Source organism: Ptychodera flava, chromosome 15 (genome assembly GCF_041260155.1).
Source record: "Ptychodera flava strain L36383 chromosome 15, AS_Pfla_20210202, whole genome shotgun sequence".
NCBI classification, from domain to species: Eukaryota; Metazoa; Hemichordata; class Enteropneusta; family Ptychoderidae; genus Ptychodera; species Ptychodera flava.
Window position 1 is genome coordinate 40,582,622 of NC_091942.1, and position 27,504 is coordinate 40,610,125.

At 36.2% G+C, this 27,504-nt stretch overlaps 2 protein-coding genes across 12 annotated transcripts in view; both read right to left on the bottom strand.

The window, feature by feature from the left end:
• Window positions 1-13,196, bottom strand: part of LOC139152188 (regulator of G-protein signaling 9-like) — a 159,506-nt gene extending 146,310 nt beyond the window's left edge. Inside the window, exon 1 of the mRNA XM_070725321.1 lies at window positions 13,078-13,196. The gene's annotated coding sequence lies outside the window, so the exon portion shown is untranslated. The remainder of the gene's footprint in view (window positions 1-13,077) is intronic.
• The window catches only part of LOC139152187 (glutamine-rich protein 2-like), an 83,022-nt gene that overhangs the window by 52,683 nt on the left and 2,835 nt on the right, over window positions 1-27,504 (bottom strand). For all 11 annotated transcript variants that reach the window (XM_070725309.1, XM_070725307.1, XM_070725313.1 and 8 more), the window contains exons 2-4: window positions 18,389-18,493; window positions 18,044-18,139; window positions 726-869 (exon numbers count right to left, since the gene is read on the bottom strand). In XM_070725309.1, coding sequence (XP_070581410.1) covers window positions 726-869; window positions 18,044-18,139; window positions 18,389-18,493 — 345 coding nt within the window. The remainder of the gene's footprint in view (window positions 1-725; window positions 870-18,043; window positions 18,140-18,388; window positions 18,494-27,504) is intronic.

The window sequence follows — 27,504 nt, forward strand, 5'->3', positions numbered from 1 at the left end:
AGCTCAAAGCAGCAGACGATAACTGTGTCCCAACGTGACCTCAAATTCCATTCAATTACACTGAATGCGTGATCAAATCAATTGACTGAATTGAGCAATACTGGCTACCCCTATAGGCCCAATTGCTTGAATGGTGACGTCAGCGGCAGTGATGACCCGATGACCTGAGAATAATGGCTGTGCATGCTTGACAACGCGAGCAGGTATCGGATTGCGGCACTTCGTTATCTTTTTGTTTTTGTTATTTTTTTGATTATCTACTGGTCCGTCGGACCAGACAAAGTATAAAACTAATAGTCCGCGGCAAAAATCGATGGTCCCGGACCTCGGACAACAGGATTTGCTCACCCCTGATGTACATGTATCATGCAAGAACATTTGCCATGTCATATTGGATTTTGTCCATTTTAGTCAATCCACATTTGAAAAGAATGAGTAGGCTTTCCCTAAGACATCAAATGGTTGTCTAATTTGGCTGTTTGTACATATATACAGGTTACTGTACCATCATTGTGAACCTAACCAATTAAAACCCCTGTAACTTTTCTATTCCTTGCTTATCTGTACTATGTATGGATTTGTCTTTTTAAAAACTGACTCTTTCCTAACTCCTTTTTAAAACGAGGTCAATCATATCAGTATGGCAATCCCTATACATCACATACAGTATCTAATCCATCAGTTCAGGGCATAGAACACTGCAATATTAAAGACTGTCGTCTTACCTGTGATGTTTGTACCATCTGATCTGCCACTGGTACTGGCTCAGGCTGAACTCCTTTCAAAGCATCTTCCAATGCAGGCCATGTCACATAGTTATCAAACATGTCAGCTGATGCAAATCCATCCATTTTCGCATTCAATTGATTCTGAAAAATAAATCATACAGGTACATGTAAATGTGTACCTTGACAGTGTTCTCCACGGCGCATTTTAAGTGGGCGGTGCGCCCACTTTAATTTCACGGCCGCCCAGATAAAATCTAGGCCGCCCAGTTTAATTTTCGGCCGCCCATGCTTTTGAAACCCACCGTCAGCCTTTGTTCTGGGGTGGCGGGTTTGGTTTACGGCATGTTTTTATGCCGTGCTTTTGTTTGTTTCTGTATTTAATTTCAATAAAGTGTTACTTTAAATCAATAAGGCACATTTTGCTGTTGTTTTATGTGTGAATTTGTCATTTTAGTACCTCGTCAAGATATGTCACGACGATCATAGCGGAAGAAAGACCGCGAGAGAAGCTCGACCGACTTGTCAACCCATTCACACAATAAACTGTGTGGTCGCATCAAGATTTAAGTGTTGTCTCGATTGATTTTGCCGAATTTCCCCCAAGAAAGTCATTCTTTTAACACCCTCAAATTCAGAGTTCTCCCCAGCCCAAAACAGCGTCGCGGCCCGCGATGCAATCGTTCAAGCCCTGGACGCTTTCGATCTCACCGCAAAGCTATCATTGTTACCCGCGACGCTATGAGGTTCAGCCGCAAAATGTTCACAATGGCACCAACTGATCAACTTCCGTACGATCACACGAAAGGAAGACAGATTATTTGTAGCTTCGTTGTTTTCCAATGTCACTTGTTATTACTCCTTTCAATTTGTATGAATAGTGTTAACAACAGAACAATTTCACACGTCCCACCGTTGACTCCAGCGACCCATCCAAAGAAATCGTAAAGGACAGAAAAAATTGATATACAACCATAGTCAAAAGAGAGCAAAAGTCAGCGACGATTTCCGCTCTTAATTGACAAAATATTTTGAAATCAAACTGATTACACATTCTCTAGATACAGAAGTGGCAATTTGGTGAAATTTCTGTTTTACTCACATCTTGTAATAAAAAGTAAACTTGGAACGAAGACTTCATATATGCTGCCGATCAACAGCGTAGCATAGCTTAGGGAACTGTCTATCACTGCACCAGCATTCGTTGGCTGCACGTAAAGGCAACTCTACGGCTGTTGCAAGCTAAACGTGCCAAAGTGGGTTTTTGGTCCAATTCCCTATTTGATGTTCTATTTGAAATGTAAATGAAGGTTTATTTTTTAGGGATTCCTATGATTTTTTACAGGAGATAATTTAAATGCCAATGTGTAATTAATTTTTTTCCTGTACAGGTTCAAAGGTCACAAAAATGGGGGTTTTCAGTTGTAACAGCTGTAGAGTTTTTCCCATGATATTTTTTTAAGGTCACCTATACTTGAGGAATATGGAATATGTCCATTGTGTTAGACAGTTCAAGGTGTTCTTTCAACAACAAGTCATTGACAATGACATAGTCCCCACTTGTAATAGGAGTATTAGTCTTGATGGGGCAGGGAAATGTGGTCATTAAGAAGTATCACTGGAGTGTATATGTTGAGATCTATGGGCACATAGGTCTATGTCGTTGTTCCCAATTTGAAACACATGAGGCATGTCTAAGTTATGGTTCTAAATCGGGAAAAAATATCAGACCTCTAGCTGTATTGGCCAGCCAAGAAATACATATGCGCATAATAAATTAGGTACAAGATGTGATCTTAAGGTCTAATATCCTATCAAAATTGGGGGGTATAGAACTAGTGGTTACTGACATATGCATATATATGTATAATCAAGGTCGAAGGTCATCAAGGTCACGTGACATTTTGAAAAGAAATTGTATTGCTAATTAATCCCTATATGCCAAAAATCAGACCTGTAGTTCTATTCGCTTGCCCAGAATTAGATCTGTGCATAATTAATGAAATAAAGCGTGTGTTTTCATAAGGTCTCCCATCCTACTAAATATAAAGGACATAGCACTTGTGGTTACTTATTTATTGACATAAACGTATATTTTAGGTAAGAGGTCATCGAGGTCACATGACATTTGGTCAAAAAATTTCTCTCCTATAGTTATCCCTATATACCAAAAATCAGAAATCCAGCTCTATTGGCTTGCTCAGAATTAGATATGCACATAATTAATGAGGTACAGTATGTGGTGTCATAAGGTCTTCCATCATACCAAATATGAAGGGTGTACCACTTGTGGTTACTGAGTTATGGACAAATATGTATATTTGAGGTCAAAGGTCACCGAGGTCACGTGACATTTTGTCAAAATATCTGATATATCTGCGTGAACGGAGGGACATGACCCAATCTATAAGCCCCCTGGACTTCATCCGTGGGGACTAAAAACTGTGTCACTGCATCCTTTTTGCAATATGAATACGATGAGAAACTAAATTTTTATTTTACTTGGCCTTATACATGGGATTCTATGGAGAGCTGACTTATACATGGGAGTCTATGGACGTGTAAACTAAAAAGTCCTCTAACACGGCCAAATTTGATCGCATTGTGAAACAAATCGACGTGCATCTGTATAGGGTAGGGTACTATCCTTGTGCAAAGTGTGAAAGAAATTGACCAGGGCATGTCTGAGATATCTGCGTGAACGGACGGACGGACGCACGCACGCACGGACATGACCAAACCTATAAAATCAGGGTCTGTTGAATTCATTGTGTGTGTGCAACAAAGTACCCAAGTGCAATATTGTACGTAATGTGTAACACAAAACAAAAAAAAACCATGTTTGAAAATCTGTGAGATCTCATTTGCTTTGTGACCATGGTGAGTGAACATCAACCAAGAACAATGGTACGCAGTCATGTTTTTTTTAGAATTTTATAAATACTCCTTGATCCTGAGCTATTCTCATGTTCATTTTAGGGCAAATGTAATCAAATCTATTTTTCCGAAACACGGTGTCAAATTGAAAAACGTTATCTGAAAATCCAAGAAAGTACACTGAGATAAGAATAGAAATTGGTTTGAATTCGGGGTGATGTCAAGAGTTGCTGTTTGTAATATATAAATGATTTACATCCATAGACCTGAGTTACAGAAGGAAACCAAATTCTGAAACACAAAATGTGTCCCGTCAGAAGAGCTCTTCGGACGGGACACATGTTGGAATACCAGCTGGTTCTCCATGATACAATCCCTGTAAATATATCATCACAATTAGCAATTGCACAATGGTAAATAAATCAACATAGTTATAGATTGCTGAATTGTTTGTAGTTTCTACAAGGTTAGAATTATTTAGAAATTTAAAAATGTCCCGTCCGAAGAGTGAAACTTTATTTTATTGCCTATACGCTTTTGTTTATGCATTTCAAAAAACTTCACCATGAAAAAAAATACTATGAAGTGATAAATAATGCTGCATACATAATATCGTTATGCATTGTTTCTACCTTGAAAAAATTAAAATTTATTCAAAAATTCAGACTGTCCCGTCCGAAGAGCAAAATGCAAATAATACAAAATGTTAAGTAACACCAGAAAATTCATCCAGAAATAAATCACATTTCATTATTAACTATAGTTGTAATAGCTTTACAATACCCTGCATGGTTTCATAAAGTGGCATGTATATCAACTGTATTTTCTTAATCACTTGCCTGAGGCATTATGAAATGTTCAGTGTTCATCTTGTGAACACAGCTGATATCAGCATTGTTATTGTTGGCATTTGAATTTTAGTCCAAACTAATTCAATTGTAAATAATAGAAAATTTATTGGCTGAAGTAATAAGTTGAACTCTGGGCATTTCAAAACAATTTGGGAACCTGAACCAGGACAAGGATATGCAGTTGATTTTACAGAACAGAAATATTTAAAAACGTCATTAAAAATTACATCTATGTCCTTCAAAAGGCATTTGCAGACAATCTTTGAGTAAAAGGCATTTCCACTCACAGTGTAATGCCCAGGGATAGATTCTTGTGAATATAAAGGCCATGTCTTTGCCTTATACTGTAGTTTTTTGTCAAATGAACACTTGTCATTCTCTTTCTTATTAATAATTTGTGATGAATTGTTGTTACAGCTTTCGTATTTTATAACTAGAATTGATCAATGTATTGGTTTGCTCGTACTTCAGATGAACAAGTCATCGTTGATGACACAGTCCCCACTTGTTGATGGGTAGTAGTTTGATTACAGGTCCTCAGAGAGGATAGAGTCCTCTTCATTAGGTCTGTGTTAAAAATACTTTTGAATAAATTCGCTTGATACATGTCTGAGCTGTAGTTCAGGACATGAAAAAATCGTAATAAAATGGCCACATGGCGCCTTATTGGATCGTATCACAGAACAAATCTATGTGCATATGTATGACAGACATCAAGCTCTATGGGTTTGCTCAGAATTAGATATACGCATGATTAATGAGGTACAGTATGAAGCATCATAAGGTCTCCCATCATACCATATATGAAGGGTGTACCACTTGTGGTTACTGAGTTATGGACAAACATGTATATTTGAGGTCAAAGGTCATCGAGGTCATGTGACATTTTGTCAAAATAATTGTATTGCTAAGTTATCCCTATATACCAAAAATCAGACCTCTAGCTCTATTGGCTCGCTCAAAATTAGATATGCACATAATTAATGAGGTACAATATGTGGCGTCATAGAGTGTCCCATCATACCATACATGAAGGATGTAGCACTTGTGTTTACTGAGTTATGGACAAATATGTATATTTGAGGTCAAAGGTCACCGAGGTCACATGACATTTTGTCAAAAAAATTGTATTGCTAAGTTATCCCTATATACCAAAAATCATACCTCTAGCTCTATTGGCTTGCTCAAAATTAGATATGTGCATAATTAATGAGGTACAATATGTGGCGTCATAAGCTGTGCCATCATACCATATATGAAGGGTGTAGCACTTGTGGTTACTGAGTTATGGACAAATATATATATTTGAGGTCAAAGGTCACCAAGGTCACGTGACATTTTGTCAAAATATCTGAGATATCTGCATGAAAGGATGGACTCACAGATGGACTCACGGACGGACATGACCCAATCTATAAGCCCCCTGGACTTCATCTGTGGGGACTAAAAACTGTGTCACTGCATCCTTTTTGCAATATGAATACGATGAGAAACTAATTTTTATTTTTCTTGGCCTTATACATGGGAGTCTATGGACTGCCTTATACATGGGAGTCTATGGACTGCCTTATACATGGGAGTCTATGGAGACTGCCTTATACATGGGAGTCTATGGACTGCCTTATACATGGGAGTCTATGGACTGCCTTATACATGGGAGTCTATGGACTGCCTTATACATGGGAGTCTATGGACTGCCTTATACATGGGAGTCTATGGAGGTGAAAACTAAAAAGTCCTCTAACACGGCCAAAATTGATGGCATTGTGAAACAAATCGACGTGCATCTGTATGGGGTAGGGAACTATCCTTGTGCAAAGTTTTAAAGAAATTGACCTGGGCATGTCTGAGATATCTGCGTGAACAGACGGACGCACGGACGCACACACGGACGCACGCACGCACATGACCAAACCTATAAGTCCCCCCGAACGGTGTCCGTGGGGACTAAAAACTTTTGGTGTTCTGATGTGCCACTTTCACGGCTTTGTTGTAATGAAAAATATTTTGAAATTAGAGCAACATTATTGAACTCATAACACAAACAAACAAGTCATCGTTGATGACACAGTCCCCACTTGTTAATCGGTACTTTGATTGCAGGTCCTCAGAGAGGATAGAGTCTTCTTCATAAGGTCAGTGATAAAAATATTTCTGAATAAATTCGCTTGATACATGTCTGAGATGTAGTTCAGGACATGAAAAAATCATAATAAAATGGCCACATGGCGGCCTTATTGGATCATATCACAAAACAAATCAATATGCATATGTATGACATAGGTCAATGTCCTTGTACCAACTTTCAATATATCGGTTGAGATATGTCTGAGTTATAGCTCTGTACATGAAAAAATCGTAACAAAATGGCCGCACGGTGGCCATATTGGATCGTATCACAAAACAAATTGATGTGCATAGCTATGACATTGGTCAATGTCCTTGTACCAACTTTGAATAAAATCTGTTGAAACATGTCTGAGTTATAGCTCTGTAAAAATCGTAATAAAATGGCTGCCTAGCAGCCATATTGGATCGTATCACAAAACAAATTGACGTGCATATGTAAGACATAGGTCAATGTTCTTGTAACAAGTTTGAATACAATCAGTTGAGATATGCCTGAGTTATGGCTCTGTACATGAAAAAAAATCAAAACAAAATGGCCCCCAGGCGGCCATATTGGATTGTATCACAAAACAAATTGGTGTGCATATCTGTGTCATTGGTCAATGTCCTTGTACCAACTTTGAATAAAATCAGTTGAAACATGCCTGAGTAATGGCTATGTACATGAAAAAATAGCGCCAATGGCACTTGATCACAACTGGCACATTGTGAAACTACTCATAATTAATGAGGTACAATATGTGGCGTCATGGGGTGTCCCATCATACCATATATGAAGGGTGTAGCACTTGTGGTTACTGAGTTATGGACAAATATGTATATTTCAGGTCAATGTCACTGAGGTCATGTGACATTTTGTCAAAAAATTGAATTGCTAAGTCATCCCTATATACCAAAATCAGACCTAGCTCTATTGGCTCGCTCAAATTAGATATGCACATAATTAATGAGGTACAATAGTGGCGTCATAAGGTGTCCCATCATACATATATGAAGGGTGTAGCACTTGTGGTTACTGAGTTATGGACAATATGTATATTTGAGGTCAAAGGTCACCGAGGTCACGGGAGATTTTGTCAAAATATTTGATATATCTGCGTGAACGGAGGGACATGACCCAATCTATAAGGCCCTGGACTTCATCCATGGGGACTAAAAACTGTGTCACTGAATCCTTTTTGCAATATGAATATGATGAGAAACTAATTTTTATTTTACTTGGCCTTATACATGGGATACTTTAGACAGCTGACTTATACATGGTAGTCTATGGTGGTTTAAACTAAAAAGTCCTCTAACATGGCCAAATCGACGTGCATCTGTATGGGGTAGGGTACTATCCTTGTGCAAAGTTTGAAAGAAATTGACCAGGGCATGTCTGAGATATCTGCGTGAACAGACGGACGGATGCACACACGGACGCAGGCACGCACCACAACGGACATGACCAAACCTATAAGTCCCCTTGAACGGTGTCCGTGGGGACTAATTAGACAGACCACGAAGTCAATGAGCAACATACAGCTGAAAGGCTATTTTTCACATTGCAATTTTAAGCCCATTTTTATGAGAAAAGGGACATGTATATGTATATGGAGAAAAAAGCAGAAGACATATTTGTAAATTGTTTGTTAAGTGACAATCATATATGCATCTCTTGAAATTTTGTGGTTATAAGGTATAACAGTAGTGTAAGAATAATGAGGTTATTAGAATAAGTTAGTAAAGCTAAGTTGACAGTAATTAAGATTACAAAATTGTACACTAAGCTGAGGAAATCTGAATGAAATAAATGTTGAAAAGTAGCAAAGTCATGGTCATCTTTTGTCTAATACCTTGTGTAAGTTCATGAACTTTACATAAATCTTGCTATAGATTTGTTGCTAATGGGCAATAACTGTGTTTCAGATCATTTGAGAGCAATCTATCCATGACAGGTTTAAATTGTAATATACTTCTATTTAAAGGAGAGAAACTTCTCAAATAATTTTTTTCCCTGTAATTTCCTGTGAGAACACATGGACATGCGTAGGACTCTATGCTGGTGCTACCTTGATAACTAACCTACAACTTGTCATGGCATTGTCTAACCTGTTCACCCCAATTTCCTGTAGACAGGTCCACACTCACCATTGATAACAATGGGTTTGGGCCATACCATGGTAGTGAAAGACTGTAACATGTGAGGTCGTGGATACTTAATCTCAGGAATGTCAAAGTCTGTATATTGACTCAAGGATGTTTACTTAACAAATGCTTAGGGTCATCTCAAAAGTGAGAATCTAAACTATGAAATATGTTTTTTTTTATTGCTTTTGATACCCAAAAGAGCATAGAAATCTCTTATACTTTGAATCAGCCATCCTGCATATTTCTAACATTCATCAAAACCTCATTTCTGTTCCACAACTCATAAAACAGTCCACAATGCAGGATTGGTGTACATTCCAAAACTACATATATGAAAGACCCCTAAAATCAATTAGTTAAAAAGGGGGGTTAGAAATTTCCCAAAACTATATAACCTCCGCTCCGTTTGGCTCCATTTTTCGGAATTGGAACCTTGGAACCAGTCTATGTATCGGTACCAAATATAAACGCAGTCTGTTCAGCAGTTTTTGACTTTTTGTCGTTTACGGAAATGGACGACATCAAACACCGGTTGAAACCACCTCTATATCACAACTTCCAGTTGTGATAAAAATCGTAATAAAATGGCCGCACGGCAGCCATATTGGATCGTATCACAAAACAAATCGACATGCATCTGTATGACATATGAAGTAATCCTTGTAACAAGTTTGAATGAAATCGCTCCAGGCATCCCTGAGATATCTGCGTGAACGGATGGACACACGTATGCACACACGCACGCACGGACCCAGGTACGGAAATGACCAAACTTATAAGTCCCCCAGATGGTGTCCGTGGGGACTAAAACCATCTGCACAAAGTTTCATCAGATTTGGTACAGTTGTACCAGAAACAGCGCTCTAATCTCGAATTATGCAAATTAGACCTAATTATGCATGCCACACCAATATAAATGGACCTGCATATGTATGCCATAGTGTAGTATCCTTGTACCAAGTTTAAAAAGAATTGGCACAGGAATATCTCAGATATCTGCATTCATGAGCCCCTATGCATGGACACAGCATTAATATTAATTTCATCCTGGAATGCCTGTGGATCATACCTGGGGACCCTGTGGATGGATATCAAATACAGGAAAGAAAACGGCCGTCACACAGCCATTTATGATCGAATCATTACAAAAATTAGCGTGCATATATATGTGATAAGGATTAATATAGGTACCAACTTTCAATGCAATCGCGCCTGGCATCGCTGAGAAATTTACGTGAACGAACGCACAGTCGTAAAATATAGGAAACAAAATGGCCGCCATGCAGCCATTTTAGACCAGATCAAAACAAAAATTAATGTGCACATGTATAACATATAGAGTAATCTATGTACCAATTTTGAATGGAATTGCTATTAACATCACTGAAAAATTTGCATGAATATACGCATCGACATCAAATACAGGAAACAAAATGGCTGCAAGACGGCGAAATTGAATCGGATCGTAAAACAAATCAACGTGCATATGTATGGCATAGGTGATAATCCTTGTACTAAGTTTGAATGAAATCGCTCCAGGCATCTCTGAGATATCTGCGTGAACGGACGGACGGACGCACGCACGCACGCACGCACGCACGCACGGACATGACCAAACCTATAAGTCCCCACGGACACCGTCCGTGGGGACTAAATACACGCTCACTCAGAGCTGAGCTCACTCAGAGCTGAGCGTCCCATCCAAAGTTACAAAATATTGCTGAATGACTTAACTATTGTATGGATGATGTCAAGTAACCACCTTAACGAGACAAAGCCACTAACTTTGGACATTATTTTGGTCCTTTTAGTTTACTTGAAACATGTATCATGCAGACTGACCACTTTGGTGTAGCACCGGTGTTGGGCCTGGGCCAACGTAAAATAACCAATGTGGACATGCTGTGTCAGCCTAGGGCCGACATAGTTTCGTCCCATCAAGAAAATTTGGGCCGACGCAATCGAGTGTATGGACACTTTGTGTCGGCCTTGGTCCAAGTTGACCAGTTTTCCGCAATGGATCAAAGTTGAACAAGTCATCCTATTCGCACAAAACAAACGACGTCTAAAACTAATGTTTACACTTATCAAAAGTTTTCGATCCAACTTTATCATCCCATGTACGCAGAACTATATTTTCCCACCAACCTTTGCTCCCAAGTGAGACCATATGTCATTCGATTCACAGTGCATGTAAGAGTAGGTATACCAAGTGAAAATTTTAAAATCACTAAATTGCTTTTTTAATGCAATTTCCAAAGAGTGCGTGGAAAATGATGAAAAATGCTTTTTATCTGGTCAAAATCGGTTCAGTCATTCAAAAGTTATGAAGATTTTTGTGTTTGTAAAACCTCCCGGCCGAAGGTCATAGCATTGAAAAAAAGTTAAAATTGATGAAATTATAGATTTTAATAGGCTTGTTTTCCCTGAAATACATGACTCTGTAACAAATATGATGCTCAAAGTATTTAAAAGTAACTTCTTTTTACAAAATAATTTAATCTTTGACCAAAGGAAATTTACTCTTTGACGTAAACGCATCCAAATATGGCAGTTTGTCTGATTCTGTATCGCGGAAAATTTATAAAATGACTGAAAAATACAAATTTTGGCAGATTTACAGTCACTCTGATGCAAAATTATTGGTGAACTTACAGAGCATTGTTCATCTATATGCACTACTACTGTAGTGTAATTAAAAAAAAAGGAAAGTTCATGCAGGAAATGTAATTAGATAGTCAGAAATGTAGAATGAAGTTTGACTTAACTGCAAAATGTGCCTTTGCCGGATAGCCAAAAATAGGGTAAACTACCGTACTCGTCCGAGTATAAGCCCCCGGTTCGGCAACACTAAACAGCTGTAAAACTAGGGGAGGGGCTTATACTCGAGCAACCCCATGTTATCTGGCATGGACACATAATTTATGCTAATTTTATGCACGATTTTTTTCAACACCACTCGATCTTTCTATCGCTTTCAAAATCGACTTACACATCCAAAGAAACTGATTGTACAATCTCTGAACACAGAATTGACATTTTGGTGAAATTCAGCGTCAAAAAACCCCCAACTTGAAACAAAGACGTCATGTATGCTGCTGATCAACAGTAATGTGAACAGGCATGCATTGCTTACACGGAAAGGCAACTCAATATTCCAGTATCAAACTGTCTACATTTGTGAAAACAACAACATAGCAGTGAAAATTGTAATAGTCACCAGGAAAAGTCTTCACAAATGAAAGGATAATTGCTTCAAACAAAAGAAACTGCATGTTTCAAGCATGAAAACATCGTGGCTGTGCATGAAAATGAACAATGGCCGACGTGAGTGAGACTATTCTATTTAGGCGACGGGGGTGAGTAGGGTCAAAGAATCAAGATAGTACTGGGGAAAACGTGTCATTTTCCTTACGATGCTGTCAAGGGAACTCCAGTTTCCCATTGTTTTAACATCATTTAATGGTTTCTTTATTATCTAAAAGTAATTTTGCCAATTAAATGACCAAATATACTCTCCTAACCTTTCTGTATTTGAGTTACACTAGGGTAGGGGCTTATACACGGATGTAATGCATTTTCTAAAATCCTCTGAAATCAGTAGGGGGGCTTATACACGAGCAGGGGCTTATACTCGGACGAGTACGGTAGAAAGCATTTGCAAGCAAAAGCGAAGTTCCAGAGACCAGCGGAAGAAAAGAGAATGTGTGACCATGGAGGAACTCCATGGTGTGACAAAGATTGGTGCAGAATGAAAGTGCTTGGGATTTTAATATGCAAGCACGTACCTATAGTGAGGGCTGATAGCGGTAACAACAGAATACAACTAAAAGCGAGGCAGTCCAGGGAATAGTGCTGATCGCAAATGACGTCACTGTTCTCCCTCATTAATATGCATAAATAAACATTTGTCCGCATTTTCCGCATAAACGACGAAAATAAAACCTGCGAGTGTTAGAATGGCTATTTAGCGTCACACTTATTCGTATAAATTGATGACTGAGACTACAAGCTGCAACAGCAGCCGCGCATACAACAACAAAATTTGTCTGAATTTCAGCATATTTGTCCGAAAGTCATGCTCGTGCAGCTATATTTAGTAACAAACCCGAAATCGCAATCAACGCTATTACAGTACACAGATTACAAATGCCTACATGTACGGTAAAATCGCAACAGATACATACGAGGGTGACAATGCACGGAAATGTATATCAGACGAGAGGAGACATAGGCCGTTGAACTTGAAAACCGAGGCCACATGCATTTTCATTAAAAGCAATTAACGCTTCATCTGTTAAGAGTTTATACCACTGACTAAAACAATTTTCATTGCTATGTCGCTGTTTTCACAAGATACTGACCGTTTGATCTTGGAAAGTTGAGTTGCTTTTACGTGCAGCCAACGCATGCCGGTGCGGTGACAGACAGTTCACTATGCTATGCCTAGCTCTGCATGGCAGGGCTGTGTGTTACCGGCGTTAAACAGCCTATCACCACAGCCCTGCAGACTGATGTAGAAAAAACCGCTGGTGGCTCCTCAGAAATACTGCGGGCAGTTTCTCGGCCGAAAACAGCCGATTTTGAATCCAAAACTTGCATTGATCATCGTTTTCGAGCACACCCACCTCGCCTAGGTACACGATGTGCCCAGCCGCGCTTGTAAACTTACACAAAGCCTACTTTTCTCACTCTATGCGAGGGAACCGTTCGTATCCGCCGCCATTGTTGATATTATTCAACTCTAAACCATATGGAAGGCGTATGACGTAACAGTATCAAAATTTTGATGAAGGAATATCTACTTTCACAAAAATAACCTACACCAAATGTTTCCATGGCAACCATTCTTTTAATTAAATTATCAGTTATCAACAAATTCCTTTTGTATGCCAATACAGCTCATCTCAGAACTGGACATACTTATATACACAAATGATTTTGCAACACCCTGAAAATTAAATGATCTTCAACAGCTCTGATTTACATTTTCATAATTTCCTAAACATGCATTTTTTGTCTTTTATTAAAGCCTCAAACATATAATTAGATATTACTGTACCATTAGAATATGTGAGGTTTTAATCTTACCATGATCCACAATATTTTTTGGTTGTTGGGAAAATTCAAATTGAAAATAAATGGAATTTGAAACTGTTGTGAAGTAGTCTTCAATTGCAGATACTACTACAGAAGAGTTCAGCACTGCCAAGATAGGAGTATAGCACACTGAATTTTGAACTTCAGAGTAATGAAAATGACTGAACTGTGTCACAATACAGTTTCTTTTATTAAATCAATCGTTTCATTTCTTCCTAAGATTGTAGAGACTAAGGATCAAGGATATTAGTAACTTTCAACCAGGAAAAAATACCAATATGTAGAAAGGATCAAAAGAAATCAACTTATTTATTTCTTTACCTATTACAAAACCGGAAAGTAACACATAAGGCTAGTTTCATTCTTGTCGATGTTTGATAATGGAAAGGAACACAAAAAAATAACTATAACTTAAACAATCATTATAAAAATATCTACGAATTAATCTCAAAAGCAACAAAATTCCAAGCATAACATTACACTATGGTTCAGAATGTTCATTTACAAAGTTCACTCAAAATGTACTTTGAAAACGATTGTATTTTGACAGCCGTACCAGCAGCTACTTACTAAAGTCTGTGAAAAAGAGTACTAAATATCGTTGTTTTTTCTGGTCAACAAGTGATTGAATAAAAAAAAATGTGTCATGAAACTGTAAAACAACAACTGATAAATAAGTAACTTTTCTAAAGAGTAACTAGAAACACCTAGCTGAGAGAAAATTTCATCCCGTTTCACAGAAACTGACTGCATTTTCCAGCGCCGCAGCTATGAATAGAAGGTCTGGGGAATCCCCGCGAAAATCGCTCACACTCGTCCAAAATGATGATTGTTCGCTTTTGAGCTGCATTTTATTTTGTAGATAATTAATTAAATTTCTTATTTTTTTATTTCGTTTGTTAATTAAAAGTCATTTTAATGTTTTTAGAGGCTTTAAAAAAATTCAAAACTCGCTAAAAAAGCGACTATTCGGCCACAATTCAAACGAAAAACATGAAAATAAAAGTCGAATTATGGGCTATCTATCTATGAATACTTTCAGTCTCTTTACGCTTAGGCTCAAATGCGATATTACGCTGTGTATACACAGGCTCTGTGGTCTAAAAATAGCGAGTTGAAAACATGGCCGCCACTCTCGCCGATGCACGATTTTTGCATCCAAATTTTTTACTCATTTTCATTCGTATGACTTTGAAACTCCAGGAAACGATTGAGAAGAAAGGGGTAACTTGAAGTATTGAGGTATTTGCTGATAATTTGCCAAATTAAACGAGAAAAAATGCTTCGAAAATTCCCATACGCTTACACACTGAGCGTTTTCAGAAGCCGTAGCATGTTTGTGTGGTATACCTAGTAAGAGACACATTGGTTAACGACAATGTCAAAAATGCCGCGCACTGATTATTTCTCCACCGCCGTCGTACATATACCCTACGCTCATCCAATAGATAGTGAAGATCTCTCCGATTATTAAAAGGGCGAGTGGTGGTCATATATGCCCTTCTTGTGCATAAAAAACGCAGGAAAATCATGAACAGTAGAAACTGCGTGCCATTAGTCAAATCCGCCATTTTGAACTTTGACAGGCCTAAGGTCTCAAAGGATGGTAAAAATTTATGTTGGCCCTAATTCTGGTACCGGGAAGTGTGGATAAGTGCGGATGCGGCCCAAATCTATTCCCAAAAGGGCAATTATTTTACGTCAGCCAAAATTTCAGTTGGATTGCAAATGTTAACATTTAGTAAACAACTATATTCTCCTGTTATCTCTTATAGGCTCAATTACCAGTTGTAACAATTCAACTCACACCCAATACATGATTATGACATGAACAATGACATCATACACTTTTTACAATAAACCAAATATTCAGTGAGTTAATCATGCACAATGTCCATAAAAGGGTGTGAGTTGAGTTGTAACACTAACAACTGGTCTTTGAGCCCATTTCAGTGAATAGAACAACATAGAAAATGTTAAAAATAAAACAAACACAATAATGTCAAAAGTTGGCAACTTTCTACCTTTGACATTCATCAGACGTCTCATTGTCCCGTCCGAAGAGTTGAGTGTCCCGTCCGAAGAGTATTTGTACCATTCATTTCCTGATTGCAGTATAACTTTGTTATGAATACTAAACAGGTTTTTCACTAATTTTTGTTAATACTGCTTGCATTAAGTTTTTTGACAGTGATTGATTTAGCAAATGTGCATTTTTGTGTCATTGGAACAAATGCAACAACGTGACACTTATATTTCCTGCACATATATCTTCCTAAAATTGTTACACTATATTCTTATCATAATGAGAAGCTATCTACATTGTCTGAAAAATGGGTTCTAGCCAAGACACAGATATTCTAATCAAAATCACAATAAAAAATAATTAATTTAGGTTCATTTTCGCTTCTCAATGGAAATTTGTCCCGTCCGAAGAGTTCTTCTACCATCAAATGTTAATACATGTATTCCTATTCACAAACTATTTAAACTATCTTTTCAATACCCAAAACATGTACCTGAAAGACTAACCTAACTGATGTTATAATTAGCCAGTTTGTTAACTGTTGTTCATTTTTCATGATTTTGACACCCAATCAGGCACGTTTAGCTTGCAACAGCCCTCAACTTTCCAAGATCAAACGGTCAGTATCTTGTGAAAACAGCAACATAGCAATGAAAATTGTTATAGTCAGCGGTAAAAACTCTTAACAGATGGAGCGTTAATTGCTTTAAACAAATGAAAATGCATGTAAAGAGAATCAAAAAGAGATCGCGTGCGTGACTGAAAATACTGTAAACAATGGCGGATATGACATCAGAGTGGGACTCTCTTATTTTGGTACTGGGGTTGCGCAGGGTCAGAGAACCCTGATAAACGTACTGAAAAAACGCATTATTTTCCTAGCGATGTTGTCATGGGAACTTCGATGTCTCATTGTTTTACATATTTTAATAGTTTCTTTGATCTGAGCAGTTTTACCAACTGTAACAGTATATTTTACTCTCCTAACCTTTCTTTATTTGAGTTAAACAAGAATAGAACTTATGCAACTTAGTAAGGATGTACTAAATTTTTACAGTTAAACTGTAGTGCATAGTGTTATCAGCAATATTTGGTCAAAATATGTAAATATTATGCAAATGATCATGTAAATATTATGCAAATGATTATGCAAATTAGCCACCCATATATTTTTTTATTTGTGGAGAACACTGTTGATGTTGGAAGAGTTCTGAAGATAGCAGCACAGAGCAATACTTGAACACACCACTTATTTACAGTGTCAAGATTCAAGGCAAAACATTTACAAAGGAATTCTATACATTCATTACAAAATCTTTGAGCTCAGGGTAAATAAAGAGCTAAATAAATAATCAAGATGCAAAATGAACTATACAATACTGTATGGAAATCATTTGAGTATCTATGGGAACAACAACGTAAAGTAGCTGATGAATATTCTTGAGCAAAATCAAAAGCATCAATTGTCATTGGTGGAAATGTCCTCCTCTTAACTGGATGACCTCTTTCCAGCCTATTTTACATCATGTCTTCAAGTTTCCAGTAAATATTTTGATGGAAATGTGCCATCTAACGAAGTAAGAATATTGTCAAATGGGTCATCTGGGCTGTGTAGTGATCTGGCTCATAAAATTGTCAAATGGACAACCGAACAAAAGATTTCACATCCAAAGCAAATGTAAAGGATTATTGTCCTGTTGAAAAATGATATCTGGCCAGACAAGTCTCAACACAAATGGTAGTATCACATTTTGAAGTAGGTATCCTGTACATAACCTGATGATTCCAGAAATTCACCAATTTTGTAAACAAAATCTACGGGTATGCAGTGACTTTCAATAGCCTAACTTAGAATATTCATCAAAAAGTCTGGCAGATTTCCCTCCTAAAAAGATATTTAATCAATAACAAAGCAGTATCATATCATATATATAATATAATATAATACAATATATTAATTATTATTATTATTATTATTATTATTATTATTATTATTACTACTACTATTATTATTAATATTATTATTGTTGTTGTTGTTGTTGTTGTTGTTATTATTAATATATTATTATTATTATTTTACTATTATTGACAAATATTTAAATATAAAATCTTAGCCATGTTTAAGGGTGGCAAAAGTTAATAAAAATTGTAAGGGACTTATACTGACCATAATTATCAAAAGAATTACTGATAAAAATACTCACAATCTGTCGTTGTAGTTCATCTAATCTGTCTTTGTTTGGTGTGGACGTTTCAATGGCATTAAGCCTGTCTTTAAAACTTTGACTTTCAGCATTTACCTGTTTGTAAACGAAAGGAAAATTGTTGTATTACAACAAAAATAAAGACAATTATGGGAAGGAAATGACAAAGCACAATGGAAGGAAGAAGTTACTTTTCTTTGACATATTATATAATACTGTAATGAACTTAGTCTAGTTGTTGTACTAGTAATAATAGTTGTTGTACTGGTAATAATAGTTTTTACAGTGATGAACTTAGTCTAGTTGTTGAACTGGTAATAATAGTTTTTACAGTGATGTACTTACTTTATCTAGTTGTTGTTTGAGGTCATCAAGTTGTTGTTTCCACTGGGCTGTATCATCTTTGAGTTTATTTACTTCTGCAAGTACATCATCCACCATGGACATAAGCTGTGAACAATACATATCAATACTTTGTCTCAGAAGCGGTGTATACCAAAAGGTTGCAATATGCATTTAAGATGGTTACATCATAGAAACTTCAATTTATATAACTTACAAACTAAAAACATAATTTATCACAAGTCAGTCATAAATATTTACAAGAAATGGAGTTATGATCATGGGAAATTCATTGGTTCAAAATATTACATTTAACATTAAATTTGCACACTGAAGTGAGCTTTTATGTTGATATGATACTGGGTGTAAAATCATTGTCCAGCCAAGGAAAAATCTCTCTCGCCTCTCTCTCATATATATACATGTGTATGTATATATATATATATATATATATATATATATATATATATATATATATATATATATATATATATATATATATATATATATATATATATATATATATATATATATATATATATATATATATATATATATATGTATATATATTGTGTGAATTACATAAAATACACATATACAACTTTAATATACATATAGATGTACTGTATACTACTAGATATACTATTACTACCGTATATACTCTATACATGTACATATGTACACCAATGCGCGCAATCACACACACACTGCGCGTGCACACACACACACACACACACACACACACACACACACACACAAAGGGTCATTTCACACTACATACATGTATATAGTTATTGTGAATTTGGTAACCGCTGAAAAGTATTTACAAGGATCGAATACAGAATATGGTAAAATGAGCAATTTTCTCACCAGCAATTTGACAATTTTCTATCTCAAAACACTAATACATGATTATTTGTGCATTTTAATATCATCCTTATTTAGTAAAATGTTCTTTTGTTCTCTTCATATTGATCTGGTTGAATTTCATACCTTTCCATTCAACAATATTCTCTCAAATTTTTCCTTGTGAGTTGTGTTTGTTTTCATGAAACACTGTAACCATGGTAGGTAAATGATCAAGGAAATTGGTTAAACCATAGCTACTTTCCCAAATTAATTGCTGAGTATGCAATTAGAAGTATGAAAAGAGAACTTGTCGCTAGGGACATGCTTCTTTTTCTTGTAATATTTTTAATAACACAGTACTTTTTATGGGTACATGTATCTGATATCACTTTAAAGTATCCTTTACTTGTACAGCCAATGCATCTTGCCTTGTACCTCTTCATTATTGCATACATGCATGTCATGTGCATGATCGTTGGCACACTGAATGTTTATTTTCAACATTTTTTCAGCTTTTTTTCATTGTAAACAGTTTTTCAATGTTGACTGTATAAGTACATGCATTAAACATGATTCTGAAACTGGATGGAGTAATTTATAAATGTTACATAGCCACACACAGGATATATGATTGTACATCAACATGAAGAGGTTTTTATTAGCCGTAAAAGGCACCAAATGACCAAATAACTTCAGTCAAACATCAAAAAATACCGCAATTATACAGTGTCGCTCAAATTTGATCAGAATTGGTATATACCAGTATGGGTTACCAATGATCAACAATAAATGTTGTTTCTATCTGTTCAGTGGAGGAAAATTCTACGTTGATGTTATGGCAATCATTTCTGCACAGTACAACCAGAAAAACAACAAGAAATATTTAAACCAGAAAAACAAGAATGACAAAAGTAATTAAGGTCTAACTTTAGGTACTGGAGGTCAACTTTAGCAACATGCATAGCAGAAACAAGCCCCTCTTAGTTTAGTATAAACGGTCTTCCCCCATCTACTGTCAATGGTTGCAGCTGGTCTGTTAATATGTAACAGTTCATAAACAATGACAGGAAATGAGTCAAGATCAGTGGAGTTTGCCTGTTTCTCACTAGCATGCCTCCTGCACATTTGCAGGATTTCACTTTTTCTTACCTCATTTGCACATTTTTGACACTGATGTGTTCATTTGAACAAATTCACATCTCAACCCCTGCATCTACCTGTACACCAAATACTGAGATGGTAGCTTTGGCGGTATGGGAGCCTTTGTGTGTGACGGACATACATCCGCACATACCCACAAATATACAGACATACAGACATGCAAATCAGATGCAAATGAACTGATTCAGCTTATACGATAACCTCACATTGGTACACCAAATGTGAGCTAAAAATAACGCAATTATACGGTGTCGCTCAAATTTGATCAGAATTGGTACATACCAAAGATCAACAATAAGTGTTGTTTCTATCTGTTCAGTGCAGGAAAATTATACCTTGATGTTATGACAATTTCTGCACAGTACAACCAGAAAAACAACAAGAAATATTTAAACCAGAAAAACAAGAATGACAAAAGTAAATAAGGTCTGAAACTTTAGGTACTGAAGGTCAACTTTAGCAACATGCATAGCAGAGAATCTTTCAACCGTGGATGTACAAAAATAGACATCCATGGTTTCAGCAAGTCTGTTAATATGTCACAGTTCATAAACAATGACAGGAAATGACCAATTAGCTGTTTCAGTTACTGCTACCACTCCCAAACAAAATAGGTACCCTGCATAAAAATAGGTTAAAGGTCAAAATCCTCTTATTCAGATGTGTGGAATGATTCAGTTACTGCAACCACTCCTGCACATTTGCAGGATTTCCCTTTTTCTTACCTCATTTGCACATTTTTGACACTGACGTGTTCGTTTGAACAAATTCACATCTCAACCCCTGAATCTACCTGTACACCAAATACTGAGACGGTAGCTTTGGCAGTATGAGAGCCTTTGTGTATGACGGACATACAATGTACATCTGCACATACATACCCACATACATACATACAGACATACAGACGCCACTGACTCATCATAAAAGCTCTTTTTGGTATTTATATATAAAACCAAATATGGGCTAAAAACTACAGTACTACCTCATATCATGGCTTCAAATGGAATACTGAAAACTGAAATTAATCTAAACATTTCCATCACTATATTACTTTTCCAACAAACTTGTCATTTTGTTTTTTTTAGTGTATATACTTAGAAAAAATACTGGTTTGTATGTATAATGGTAAATCAATGATGGTATTGAGCATTTGAAACTGCAAGTAGTTCAGAACAATATACCTTGGAAAAAACTGCATAGCTCCCTGAAGCTCATAAAGGGAGGTGTGAAAGCACTGACAGATGTGCTTATGATTTTTGAAAAAATAACTTCAGGGTGCCTTTGGGTAAAATGAGAAAATTTAACCCTAAACTTACTACATATGCCGATATTGTCATCATTGGAACATCTCTGAATGAAGCCATGAGTAGGAACATGAATATTACCTGTACATGTACTTTGAAAGCAACTAGGCAAGTGATGTCAGAGAAAATGTTAACAGAACTTAAGTACTTTAAAATTTACAGATCTAAATTTTGTAAGGATTCTAAAATGTATGAATAAAATCATTCCTGTGTGCCTACACATCACATTAAAAGCCATCACATCAGAGAAAGAGATATTTGACCAAAAAATAGAATAATCATGCCAAACACTTGTATCAACTTTCATTGTTATCATTCGATGCTATCATCTGAATGATGTCACCCCAGCAAATTTAATAGATTTGAAAGGTACATGTATCTCGTTACAAGTAGTTACAGAGAAAATCACAGTTCAAGCAAATAAAGGCAAGGAGAAAAAACAAACACAAAAACTCAAATTTTATGATCAACTGACCAAACTATACAAGATCATCCCTGGGAGCCTACATATCACATTTTAAAGCTTTCAAATAAGAGTAATTTTGGTGGGAAAAACTGATAACATCGTCTAAAACTTACAAGTGTGATTATTCCGTACTGTACGCTCATTCAAACAAATTTGAACTGGGAAAACTTGAACCAAATATCAGAGATGTTGGACCAGAGATTCATTAAAAAATTTCGCACACCTTAATATGGAGTACAGCAGAAGCAACTCATCCACCTACTGCAAGCATGTTCCTGGACCACATTACTGATAGCAATAGCAGAGCTCACAAAAACTTATATGAAAGAATGCTTGCATACACTGATCTGAAAAGTGAACTCACAAGTATTCCCTTTAAACACTTACTCATCAAGTCAAAAGTACAGGAATAGTGAACTCTAACAGAGTTTTCTGAAACTATTTACTGAAATTCTCATTGAAATATTAATGTTTTTATTTACAGAATTTCCTTACTTGATTGTGGCATGACAAGGATAATGAACTCAATATTTTCATAAGCAACTGAGAGTGCAATCTCTCAATCATGATTTTGATTGATTTTGTCACACGGGAAACTGTCTCTGGTACCAGTATGATAAATGGTACATATACTGTTATCAGCATATATACAGACAGTACATGTATGTCACTAACTTGAAATGAACATTAGGGGTGTAAGATTCCACACATATAATTGAAAAATCTGGCAAGGAAATTTCTGCAATTCAACTTTGTATCATACCTTTGATATCTGCTGATATTTAAATTTTGATGTATCATACATGCAGCTAAAATTTTGTATTTTTCTTAGCTTCCAAAAATCAAAATATCTCTTCTGATGGAATCAGAGTTGATAATAACCGGATAAATTTACTATTTTTACACATTTAGATAAACATATTGCTTTGATGTACAGTAGTTACACAGGTATGCAACTCTGAAAGCAGGGTCAATCAACTGATGATTTGTTACCATTAGAAAAGTTCATTTTATTCCCATGTCTCTGTGTGAATAGCTTTGTTGCCAAGCAACTCTCACACTGTGCATGTTAAATGTAGAGCACACAGGAACCAACGATTTCAAATAAACTGCAAAACCATTATGTTGATATCATAAATTAGCCAAATTTAAAATTTTGAAGCAGATATAAGTGCTACAGCTACTATTAGTATGGTATGCTCTTGCTCCATGCCTACAAAGGGTACTATTTATGTACGAAGCATAATGGTCTTTTTTGGTGTGAAAAACATGACATGTTTGGATAACCTACGATCCATCTATGGAGGGATGGTGGATAACCCAAAGCCAAGGACTAGTGGTAATATTTTACATGAACCGTACAAGTCTATAACATTTGAAACTGTTATTGTAAAATACTGGAGCAGGCATTCATTCTAAATGAACATCAAACATTTTGCCCATCTGACTTGCACTTTTCTGAAATCTTGCATGGAAGAAAGCCTTGAATAATCACATTATAGTGACAATTAGAGGTTGTCCAAAATCAAACAATCTTCTTTTTGCATTACAGACCAGTGCTTCTCTGTTCATTCTCAGCTCTATTTATGTCTTACATTCAATCATGCCGTAACACTTACTCAACTACGGAACAAATTCCAGCTACTGTATTTACAGAACTTGCATCACTTCCCATCACACTAGGCTGACAGTTTTAACATATCTGTATATTAACATATCTACATTAATAATATGGCCTAGGATAGTGCAAATTTCTCCTGTGCTTGAGTGTTGATGAGTTATGTAAGTTCATAGTTTACAATGTTGAAAACAGCAGTAATATATGCTAAAGACTGCCTGTGTTTATGTCTACCGGTACGTTATTACTATCTTTTACAGAAAGAAAGAACATTTAAAGGTTTAAAAAGCTGCTCCTTTTAAAGAATTGACTACCAATATTAGTTGCCAAGGTAACCACCATGAATGGCATTGTGCTGTCATAAATGAGGACAGACCATGAACATTTTGTGATCAGAGGTTTGTACAAAAGAGGCAGGTCATGTAGCCAAATTTTACTGAGTCATGTAATTATAAACCAAAGCAGAAGAGCACTGCTCACAAGAGCACGTTTTTTCCTTCTGCTCTCACGCTCTGTACATCTAGCTATCCTCATGTTAGGAAACCAATGACACATCCAAGTTTTCAATCATTCTTTTGCAATGAAATAAACATAAATCCTACAATACTACTACATATACATTTTTGGGGGACTTTCCTCAGGTGTCAAAAACCCTCACCCATATCATAAACACTTTTGAAGAAATCAACACCTCATTATTAAGAATGAACATCATTTTCAACATCCAGCAGACGAATCTAGCCATTCACTGTGCTCTCGCTGTCGCTCGTAACATTCGTAAATTACGAACAAAAATGAAAATTTACGAAAAAAAATAAATGCCCGATCGGCCATTTACGAACAATTTTGTTATTTTTGAAGCCTGATTTTCGGTCAAGATTGAATTCCGGGGAAATACTGTCATATCTCGTCTTTCAAAACCTACGCTGCCCCTATCATCGGCGCATCGACACATGGTGATAGCTAGCTTTGGACTTTGACCTGTGATAACATGAGCATGCGCGAAAAGGTTTCAAGATCCCCGGGTCTTGTACTCTCATAGTGGTGTGTCATGCATTAATTACTACCCCATTACGGTAGTTTCGAGACACCCAAATACTCACATGCTGTCAACTTTCCGAATGGACGGTTGAAGCAGGTCGAGGGAAGCGGGCAGTTACAAACGCTTTTAGATAATTCATTGTATCCTCAGCTGGGAAAGAAAGTTGGGCATAAAAACGGCAACTGATATGAAAAAAATACGAAACGATGAAATCGCCGAGCTAGAAGAGATCAAGAACAGTCAGCCAGTAAGACAGTCGAACTACAGCAGAACTGCAGTCCGGACCGCGCATGGTTGAACCATGGAGCTACCTCCATGGTTGAATGATGTACTGCAAAGTGTTTGTCTGTGCATGGAGGTGGAAGCGAGCCGGAAATCTTAGATGTCATAGATTTGTCATTTGACGATCTGCAAATTGAATTTTTCAGTCAGCTTGCCAATTTTAATAGGTTTCCTTCAAAATATTTTACAAGAAACTGTTTCAGCAAATGTTATGAATACTGATAGTTTTCTATGATCCAGAGAAAATGCTGTGCATCCATCTTTAGTACTTTCACAAATATAATAAGACATTATTATTCCTAATAGAATGTCATTTTTTGAACCACTTGTAACAAATATCACAGGAAAATTGTCACACTAATATGCCTTGCACGCCTGCAGGCCTACAGTACCACCTTCCCGGTTACTGCAGTATGTTCAATGTTTGTACACAACATTTGTACTTAGTAACATAAAAGTGCAAATTAAGATCCAAAACCATACCAATACTTCGTAGATTACCGGTATGTTTCTTTTCAAAAAGTTCTCAAAAGCCACTTCAGAAAAAAATTTACAAATTTTTGTAACGCTCTGATGTTATTGGAATACCATGCTTGTATTTGATTTGTATTACATCACTTATTCATGCTAACAATTTAGTACACGTACTGGGCCAATAATTGTAACATACACAAATAATGTAAGGTGAACATGTTGAGGTTGATGGGACAATTGGCATATACTGCATATGTTACATGTATAGTGAAACCTGTCTAAATTAAACCCAGTCAAAACTGGAAACCTGTCTAAGCTGAACCCTTTTCCAAGTCCGGTCCCACAAACTTGTGACAAAGTAATCTCAGACACTGAAAGAGTAGTAAGGTAATTATTTGTGCTAAATATGCCCATTTTCCCCTAACTGGTATTGTATCAACTACCAACTACCCAAGCAAACCATTTATAATCTCATCAAAATAAGACAAAAGATGTTAAAAGTAAAAGTTGCTATTTCAAACATGAGACAGGGGATACGTCATTAAAGTTCATTGGCCTATGTTCAACAAGGCATAAAATTAAAAGACAAAAAAGATACATCTGCTAATAACAATGAAACCTTTCTCTTGTTTTGCAAGGATGTGTATTTGTATTTCAGACACATCTGTGTGTGTTATAAGCAAAGCATGATTAAACACATTTTAAGTTTCTAACATTTTTTAAATTAAAAATAACATATCCGATAATGATTACATCAAACTGTGACATTGTTAATGAAGTGAGTAAAATGTTATGAATTCAAACTAATCATTATACAAGACCCCGGGACAAGACCATACACTTCAATATCAAATATTATTTCATCAAATATTATTTCATCAATATATAAGCTCAATCATTGGCAGTTTTGCAATTTGAAAGATAGATCATAAGATGTATATCAATTATTACATTAATCTGGTCTTTGACAAAATATTTGAACTAAATGACAACATGCAAATGTGTAAAGTAAACTGAAGCATTCCATCCCATGGCTATAATCTGTATCTTCATTCCTGTATCCATGACTGCAGTTGGAAGAATCCTCACACCATGACTACGGTTGGAGGAAATTTTGCACCATGACTACAGTTGGAGGATACTAAATGACATGCTTTACACCTGTCAGTTACTAAATCTTTCAGTTTAAATACAAAATGTTTTACTACATTGAAATATAGGAAGTTACATTCATTGATTTCTGATAATGGATGTCACGTACATGTCATTGAAGAAGTTTAGTGTTATGCCTATTGCAGGTGGCAATAGCAACAAGGTCATTTCTGCCAAAGGTACCAATAGCAACATAGATATTGCAATACTGTAACTCAAGGTAGAAACATAGTAGGTATAACTCTTCTATTGATATCGCCTTAATGACAGTTACTAGCTACCTAGATTAATTACAATCATTATTGGTTATTGCCATGGTTGTCACATTTATTAGGTCATTCTTTCTAAACTTAAATAAAACCAGTAAAACAAGTTTAAGTGTCTGAGGTCAAACATCGCATCTTGTATACTAATACATCATGATAAGTTTGAAGTTTGTAATGATCTCAAAAACTGTTCCTTTGAAAAAAATTATTTCTTTGAGACTGGAAGAATCTTGAAGAGTCTGGATACAAAAGAGTAGCAAGCCTAACGGTTGGTTTTGGCAATAAAAGTTAAATTATTGTGGAGAGTGTCTCCCCCCCCCCCCCTCCCCAAAAAGTACAAAAATAATACCAGAAGAAATGAGTGTAACAGTCTATGGGCTTAATTGCTACTCTGTTGTGGGGTGACTTTTAAGTACAGCAGACTTATTTGTAAAGAATGTTGCTGTAATTCATCGCTAACTATTACTGCACTCAGTTTTTTCTATAAACTTGAATCTTTGAC